General features: G+C 51.6%; 1 protein-coding gene across 1 annotated transcript in view; it reads right to left on the bottom strand.

Annotated features, from left to right (window-relative positions):
* Positions 1 to 8705, bottom strand: part of ATG16L2 (autophagy related 16-like 2 (S. cerevisiae)) — a 21916-nt gene extending 13211 nt beyond the window's left edge. Inside the window, 4 exon segments of the mRNA XM_010849502.1 lie at positions 56 to 129; positions 5706 to 5796; positions 6358 to 6457; positions 8349 to 8705. Of these exon segments, the coding sequence (XP_010847804.1) occupies positions 56 to 129; positions 5706 to 5796; positions 6358 to 6457; positions 8349 to 8466 (383 nt within the window). The 5' untranslated portion in view covers positions 8467 to 8705.
* Between the last annotated feature and the right edge of the window lie 187 nt (positions 8706 to 8892).

Raw genomic sequence — 8892 nt, 5'->3', positions numbered from 1 at the left:
ACCCCGGCAGTGATGGCCTGGAGCCTCCCCGAGGTGCGCCCCGCCCGCGCCTCACCTGCTCTGCCGCTCCTCCAGCTGCGACTCCAAAGTGCCCAGGGTCGCGCTCTTCTCCACCACCTGGTAGGCCATCTGCAGCGGCGGAGGCGCGGGACAGGTAGGCATGGGCGCCTCTGGGCAGAGCCTCCGGCCCCTCTCCAGCGGGAGAGACTGGTAGGACGGGGTATGCCTCTCTTCCCACCCGCCCCCTACCTCAGTAGAAAGCTGAGAAGCAGACAGCTAAGGCATGAAGCACAGGAATACACGGCTGTTTCAGGGATCAACGGAAGGGCCTTAGGCTCTGTAGCCTAACACCTGAGTTTCACTCCTTGCATCACCACTTTCTCTGTGACCCGCGGTAGTGATTTAACCGCTCTGAACCTGTCCAACGTGAATAGTAGTGCTTACCTCGTAGGGTAACACTGAATTACTATAAGGAATAGTATTTCAAATAATGGTGACTGGTTATGTAGCACTTAACATGTGCTGGGTCTTGTTCTGAGCACTCTACAGTACCAACTCTTTTATAATCTGGTAGTTACTGCCATTCTCCCCAGTTTACAGATGAGGACATTGACACTTCTCTAGTTAAGCGTCTTGCCCAAAGTCATACAGCTAAGTGGCAGAACTGATATCTGAACCCAGGCCACCTAACATGCTCCAAGTAAAGGGCTCCAAGTGTTCAAGGGATGTGTGTTCTGTTCCCCACCTCTCCAAGCCTTGGCTTACCAAGCATAAGTCCCAGAGAGCAACAAGATGCTCTGAGCAGAGGCACGCAGGCTAAGAACAGGAATGGACTGTGCGAGCACAGGGCCCAGACTGAATACTGGAGCTGCCCCCCAGCCCCAGAGTCCGGGGAGGGTCATCTCATCTGTCCCCCGCCTTACTGAACCATCCATCCAAGAGCCAAGAGCTGGGGAAAGCACAGAGCTGAAGGGTCAGTGAGAGAGACAGATGCTTAGAGAAGCAGTGCCCAGCGCAGTGGCAAGAGGAACATGAAAGCACTGAAGCTGGGGGCTCTTGCTACTAACCCGTCCCTGAGCTCTTCCTCGCGTGGGCCTGGTGCTAGATGGACTGAGGAGCAAGGCTGGTGTCTGCCTGCACTGACTCCCTGTGTGTGGGCTGGGGTAGGGGCCTTGCACATTCAGGGTCTATAACTGGCCCAGGTTTTTTCTTTTTTAATATTTATTTAGATGTGCCAGGTCTTAGCTGCAGCACATGAGATCTCAGTTGCGGCATACAGGATCTAGTTCCCTGAACAAGAATTGAACCTGCACCCCCTGCATTAGGAGGCATGGAGTCTTAGCCACTGGACCACCAGGGAAGCCCCGGCCCAGTTTATAACATTTATAATTCCTTCCACCATTAAACAATCTGACCCTCGCTTCTGTTTCCTCACCTATCATATACTTTCATTGATGTTTTGGGATTCAGTATTTTTGGATGCTTTTCAAAATCCAAATAATAGAGGTGGAAAACAGATTAGTGGTTAGGAGTTAGGGATTGTCTGAGGAGAGGGCTGAGTTGTGACTAAAACAGGGTGGTCATGAACTTGTGCTATATCTTGATGGGCACACAGATCTACACAGGTGGCAAAATGACAAAGAACTGTATACACGTCATCCTAACATCTACTCCCTGACTGTGTGTGCTACAGTCAGGCATAAGATGTGACCACTGGGAGGTACTGGGTAAATGGCTGCACAGGACCTCTCTGTGCTGTCTTTGCAACTTCCGGTGGATCTAAAATTATTTCAGTAAAAAGTTAAAATGATAACACATGTTTGTTGTGATATGTGAAACAGGACTAAGAATTAAAGAAAAAGTCTCTCCTTGTCCCTTGGCATATCCAATGGGAACTGACTGGTTTGTGGCTGAGGATGTCATGAGGAGGCAGTGCTGAGGACAAGGGGCGCCTGGAAGTATCCCAGACAAGGGGACCAGGAGCTCAGGACAAGAGAGGGGCAGGAAATGCAACCTGAGGCTGGAGAACCCAACTGGGGAGCCAGGCTAAGCTTTGGAGAATAGGCACCAAACTGATAATGGGGAGAGTGGCGAAAGGGGCTTTTACTTTTTTACTCTATGGACTTCTGTTCTCTTGAAATGTTCACAACAAGCATGTATTTGTGTATTACTTGTCTTTTTTAATAGAGATCATTGTTTATTATAAAAAATATATCACTCTGAGTACTGAATGGAGAAAGGACAGGGTGCCAAAAGAGGAGTTATCCAGAGAGTAATGAGAATAACTTGGACCAGGTCAGATGGGGTACAGGAAGTAGAAGTTGATGGATTTGGAGGCAGGATCCATGAGCTGGTGACTAGCTCAGGATGGATGGAAGGTTGCAATGGATGGAAGGGCAGTGGTGACCCTGGGTTTCCTGACTGATAACTACCAATGGAGGGGGGAATGATCTACCTCGTTTTTTTAAGTATCCTTTTAAAAAAAAAAAAAAAAAAAACTATTTAGGTGTGTCTTTGTTGTGGCATGTGGGATCTAATTCCCTGACCAGGGATCAAACCCAGGCCCCTTGCATTGGGAGAGTGGAGTTTTAGCCACTGGACCACCAGGGAAGTCCCAATTGTTGACTGAACAATTGTTGTTCAGTCACTAAGTCATGTCCAACTCTTTGTGACCGCATGAACTGCAGCACGCCAGGCTTCCCTGTCCTTCATTATCTCCCTGAGTTTGCTCAAACTCATGTCCACTGAGTCAGTGATGCCATCCAACCATCTCATCCTCTGTCACCCCCTTCTTCTCTTGCCCTCAATCTTTCCCAGTATCAGGGTCTTTCCCAGTGAGTTGGCTCTTTGCATCAGATGGCCAAAGTATCTACCTCATTTATCACCTGCTGCTGCTGCTGCTGCTAAGTCGCTTTAGTCGTGTCCGACTCTGTGTGACCCCATGGACGGCAGCCCACCAGGCTCCCCTGTCCCTGGGATTCTCCAGGCAAGAATACTGGAGTGGGTTGCCATTGCCTTCTCCAATGCATGAAAGTGAAAAGTGAAAGTGAAGTCGTTCAGTTGTGTCCGACTCTTAGCGACCCCATGGACTGCAGCCTACCAGGCTCCTCCGTCCATGGGATTTTTTCCAGGCAAGAGTACTGGAGTGGGGTGCCATTGCCTTCTCCGCATTTATCACCTAGTCTATAAATATTCATCAGCATGGACTGTGGAGACAGGCCCCAGAGATATAATGGACAAAGCAAAGATAGCTCAATCCTTGGGGTGCTCACAGCCCAGAAAGGGGCTCAGATGTTTGAGAATCACCTCTCAAATGTGGCTGCAACTACAGTAGGGGCTCTGAGGGAGGGACTCTCCCTGGGTTCATAGTCCCAGCTGGACATTAGTTGAGCAAGTGACCTGGCAATCCTTCAAGCTAGGCTTCAGCAGTATGTGAACCAAGAACTTCCAGATCTATAAGCTCAGTTTAGAAAAGACGGAGGAACCAGAGATCAAATTGCCAACATTCACTGGATCATAGAGAAAGCAAGGAAATTCCATAAAGACATCTATCTCTGCTTCATTGACTACCCTAAAGCCTTTGATTGCATGGATCACAACAAACTGTGGAAAATTCTTAAAGAGATGGGAATACCAGACCACCTTACCTGCCTCCTGAGAAAACCTGTATGTGGGTCAAGAAGCAACAGTTAGAACCAGATATGGAATAATGGACTGGTTGCAAATTGGGAAACAGGTATGTGAAGACTGTATATTGTCACCCTGCTTACTTAACTTTTATGCAGAGTACATCATGTGAAATGCCAGGCTCGATGAAGCACAAGATGGAATCGTAAATTGCCAGGAGAAATATCAACAACTTGAGATATGCAGATGATACCTCCCTAAAGGCAGAAAGTGAAGAGGAACTAAAGAGCTTCTTGATGAAGGTGAAAGAGGAAAGTGAAAAGGCTGGCTTAAAACTCAACATTCAAAAAATGAAGATCATGGCATCTGGTCCCATCACTTCATGGGGAAACAATGGAAACAATGACAGATTTTATTTTCTTGGGCTCCAAAATCACTGCAGATGGTGACTGCAGCCATGAAATTAAAAGATGCTTGCTTGCTGGAAGGAAAGCTATGACAAACCTAGACAGTGTATTAAAAAGCAGACATCTGTTGATGTATGGCAGAAACTAACACAAAATGTAAAGCAATTATCCATCAATTAAAAATAAATACTTTTTTTAAGTAAAAAAAAAAACGCAGAGACATCACTTTGCCAATGAAAGTCCATATAGGCAAAGCTATGGTTTTTCTAGTAGTCATGTATGGATGTAAAATTTGGACCATAAAGAAGGCTGGGCACCAAAGAATTGATGCTTTTGAATTGTAGTGTTGGAGAAGACTCTTGAGAGTCCCTTGGACTGAAAGGAGATCAAACCAGTTGATCCTAAAAGAAATCAACCCTGAATATTCATTGGAAGGACTGATGCTGAAGCTGACACTCCAATACTTCGGTCACCTGATGCAAAGAGCTGACTCATTGGAAAAGTCCCTGATGCTGGGAAAGACTGAGGGCAGGAGGAGATGAGGTGACAGAGGATGAGATCATTGGATGGCATCACTAACTCAATGGACTTGAGTTTGAGCAAAAGCTGGGAGACAGCAAAGGACAGGGAAGCCTAGTGTGCTGCAGTCCATGGGGTTGCAAAGAGTTGGACACAGCTTAGTGACTGAACAACAACATCTAGGTAGGTATTTAATGGCTCCTCAGCCTCCTCCAGTGGACTAGAAGGTTCATGGGGCCAGGTCTTGTTTACTGCTGCACTGACTGTGCCTTGAATATAGTACTTGTCAATAAATATTTGTTGACAGAATAAATGGAGATCAAAGAAAGCAGATTCATGTAGGAGGGAGTTCAGATCCTGGCTCTACCTCTCAAAGCCTCTGCTTCCTCTGAAACCATAAAGTAGAGGATTAGCTGAAGTAATACTTAACCCAGTATCATCAATGTGGTGTTGACCATATTATTACAGGGGCGACGATGAGTCTGGTTTTAGATATGAAGTCCAAAAAGCAGCTGAGAAAGAGTCTGGAGCTCCTAAGAGAAACCTGAGCTACAGATGGATCTGGGAGTTAGCAAACACAGAAAGTCCACGGGAGTCAGTGAACCCACCCAAGTTCTAAAGAACACCCACATCTACAGGGAGGGGGATAAAGAGGAGGGAAAGTAGCTTCCCAAAAAGGAAGTTCAGAAGCAACAAAAGCCAAGAGACACCATGGCAGCAGGAGAGGTGGGGGGGGTGGTGGGGTGGTCAGTATCAGGTAGAGGTAGCACACCCCGCCATGGAGGTGGACCACCTTATTTTCAGTCTGCAAATGTGTATTGAGCGTCAGCTGGTGCTGGGCCCCAGGGTTTGCAGGGCAAGTGATGAGCAGAGCAGGCTGAACCATCCAAGGGGAACAGAGGCTGCCTGTTTCCTGCACACCTCACACTCCTCCCCGAGCTCTCACCTCACTTCCTCCAGCTGCTGTTGGAGCCCACTTCATCCTAGGCTGCCAGGGCCAAGCTCGAGAGCACTCTGAGCCCTGTCTGGTCTCAAGGCATTGGACTTGGGGAATCTCCCTCACTTGCTGGCTCCCTTGGACCACATCTCCCAGCCTCAAAGTTCTGGATCCTGGGCCCACCCCATTCTCTCTCAGACCCCTGCCCCGCCTACCTCTCCACACACCAGCCGGAGCCCCTCCGCCTCCTCTTGCCACTTCACCCTCAGAGCTGCTGGTGATAGGCCTTGGTGTGACTCCTTCTCCCTGCCAACCAATCAGAGCGGTGTTCGTTTTCCCACCGTTCATCCAGAGGATGCGTGTGAAAAGTCTGAAGCCAGAGCTATGCATTTTCTCCTGAGGAAGGTGGGAGCCCAAAAGTCAGCAGATGAAAGATCAAATCTCCAGGAACTGGAGCTGCCCGTGACTCCTCTGCTCTGGGCTTGCCCCAGAGTTCCCCTGCCAGGACCCCTCTCAAGAAGCATCTCCCAACTCTGAGCCCCAGCCCATCCCTGGTTCTCATTTTCACTCCTTCTTTGAAATGGTGGCATCATGTACTTTCTGTAGGCATCAGGTGAGAAGCAGGCAAACAGAAAGACAGGTGTGCAGAGGGGCTGAGGGGGAGGGGTGGGATAAAGGCAGAGAGATGAACTGAGAAGGACATTCTAAGCAGCTGGCCTGGGGGAAGGCTCAAGAGCCTGCCTCCCCCTCCCCTGGGTAGCAGCCAAGGGCCAATGAGGTGCCAGGGAGAGAATGAACCCAGCAGAGGTGGTGGGGGCAGGGCCGGGGCACAGGAAGCCCATTGTGACCACAGACACAAACACTCACCAGGGACCCTGGTGGACAGAGGGAGTGACATCGTCTGGCTCTGGCTGCAGCTCCTCTGAGAATCGGGCCAGCAGCTCAGCTTTCTCCAGGAGGCGGTTATCTAGGGGTGCAAAAGGGTGAGCCTGGAGCAAAGATGGACACTTTCCAGCAGACCCCAGGCAGACAAGCTACCTCTCTGGCTGGGAGGGCTGCAGGAGTCCAGTGATGCAGAAGGGGGAGCCACTGGCAGGCTGGGCTCTGCCTTGCCTGCAGGGGATGAGTGTAGCTCCATCAGGACCTCCAGCCCTTGCACAGCCTCCTAAGAGCATAACCCCCAGACCCTCCCAGGAGAAGACCTGCTCTCCCAGGGACAGAGAAGGACACCCATTAGGGGAAAGGAGATAGCTGGCCAACGCCTGCTGAGGGTCTCAAGGGAAGGAAGGGGCCAGGGATTGATTCAGCCTCCCCCAAGACAGGGCCTGGCCCTAGAGTGATGAAACAAACTAAGCTCCACTAGCCTGTGGCCTTTGGCAAGATACTTCCCTTCCAGGAGCTCTAACTTTCTGTAGCAGTACTAAAAAACAGTCCTGACTTCCCCTGGGTTGTTGTAAGTTTCCCCTCAGGCCAGAACAGAAAGTTCTTGAGTTTGGTAGTTTCTGTTACAGACCCTGGAATACAGCCCCTCCACCCCATCCCTGGTCATTTCCTCTTTTCTCATCAGTTTCAGGGTGGGGTAGAGGTGAGGCCCAGGCCTGACTCCTCAGCCCCTTTCCCTCTCCCTGTTCCCTACTGGTCACCTAGGTCAATCACCTAGGTTGCTGGATCACCTAAGTTGCCGGCCTTGTTCTCACACAAAACCCCACCCCAAGCCCCAGGGCACTGTTCTGGCCCCCCTAGCAAATCTAAAGAGGATGCCATTTTGCCCACTTTATGAGTGAGAAATCTGAGGTTTAGGGTTAAGATTTGTCCAAGACCACAAAGAAGACTGGACCTGCAATGTCTCTGAGTTCAGCCCTCCAGGATCACTCCACTCCCACAGATTTGCAGCTCCCAGTGGGTCGGTGGGGGTGACTCCTCTCTCATATTGGAGGGTTCCATTGTCCATTAGAGCAGTGGAGAAGTGAGGCTGCCTACAGGTAGAGGGCTGGCCTCACATCCCCAGAGAGGATCAACAGCTTGGAAGGTTGCAAAGAAGTGTCCCAGGACAAGAGCAATAAGTTCAGTTGTGAGGCTGGGGGAGATGGTTAAGCAGCAGCCAAGATTAGGACCAGTGTTGGAGCTGGAGGGACTGTGGTTAGACTTTGAACCTCAGACATACAATCTCAGATAACCAGAGGTGCACACACAGATGCACACTTGCTCATCCTGGCTTGAACTGCCACACCCCTTCCTGACCAGCTCCCCAGAAACAATTCTCAGAATCTGACTTCCCCAGGCTCAGCCACCTCCCTCTGCAGCCTGGAGCCCCTACTTCCCCCTCAGGCTGGGGTTGGTTGGGCACCGAGATGCTCCAAAAACCTGAACGAGGATCACCTGTCTGTGGCGAAACCTCGGACTCTGAGCTCCCTCTCTAGAGATTCAGAGTTTAGAAGTAGCTGTTCTGGCCAGTCCCGAGATCTTTCACTGTGCTTATAGGGACCAAATGGGCTGATAGGTCCTGGGGACTTCCCAGGAAGGGGAAGGCTAAGAGACCCTAAAAATCCAACACTCGCTTATGAACCCATGCATAGGAAGCCCAGCCCATCCCAGGCCCTGAGGGGCGAGAAAGAGGGGGAGAACCAGGAGGGAGCTCGGTCCAGGAGAGGGGGGTTCGCCGCAGAGCCTGGATCGGAAAAGGTAGGAACGCTGGCTAGTCGGAGATGGGGCGTAATAGATAGAGGGGCCAGAAGGCCCCAGGCTTCGGAGGCGACCAGGCATCGGTGCACTTGAGTCACAACCGGAAGAGCCAGCCAAACGCTCTCCCCGGGCCGGAGCCCCATCCCCTCGACGGTCCCCGGGCGCAGTGCACTCACAGGCCGGCACCAGCTCCAGGAATAGGGCCTTTTGCGTTCGATCCCGCTGTCGAAGCTGCCGCACGATGTGGCGCTTCCAGCGGGCGGCGGGGGCGCCGAGGACGCCGGGCCCCTCCATGGCCGCCCTCTCCGGCCAGCACCGCGCGCGGTTCTAGTCTAGGGAGGCGCGGCCGAGCAGGGGCGGGGCCCCGAGGGGACTCCGTGACGTCAGGGGGCGGGCCGCGGCGGGGAATCCCCGGATTGGACCAAGTGCGGGCCTGGGGGGAGAACGGAACGAAACCGGCAGGGAACCGCCGACGGGGTCTAGACCACCAGGAGTCCACAAAAAGTCTCACCTCTCTGGGGGCTCCTATGGCAGTCGGAGCTGTGAGCGAGGACCGAGATCGGAGCCTCTGAGACGGCTTCCCTCTCCTGTTGGCGCGCTCCGCAGGCGGGGCTTCTGGGGGGGGCGGGGCCTATTTCCTTAACCCCACCGCTCCCGGACCGAAGTCAACAATAACAAACACTCTGGACCAGGCAGTACACTAAACTGGGGACCTGGAGA

The sequence above is a fragment of the Bison bison genome, unplaced genomic scaffold, assembly GCF_000754665.1.
Source record: "Bison bison bison isolate TAMUID 2011002044 unplaced genomic scaffold, Bison_UMD1.0 scf7180017864284, whole genome shotgun sequence".
Classification (NCBI taxonomy): Eukaryota; Metazoa; Chordata; class Mammalia; order Artiodactyla; family Bovidae; genus Bison; species Bison bison.
The sequence above is the reverse complement of the archived record's forward strand: the minus strand, read 5'-3'. Positions and strand labels throughout refer to the sequence as shown.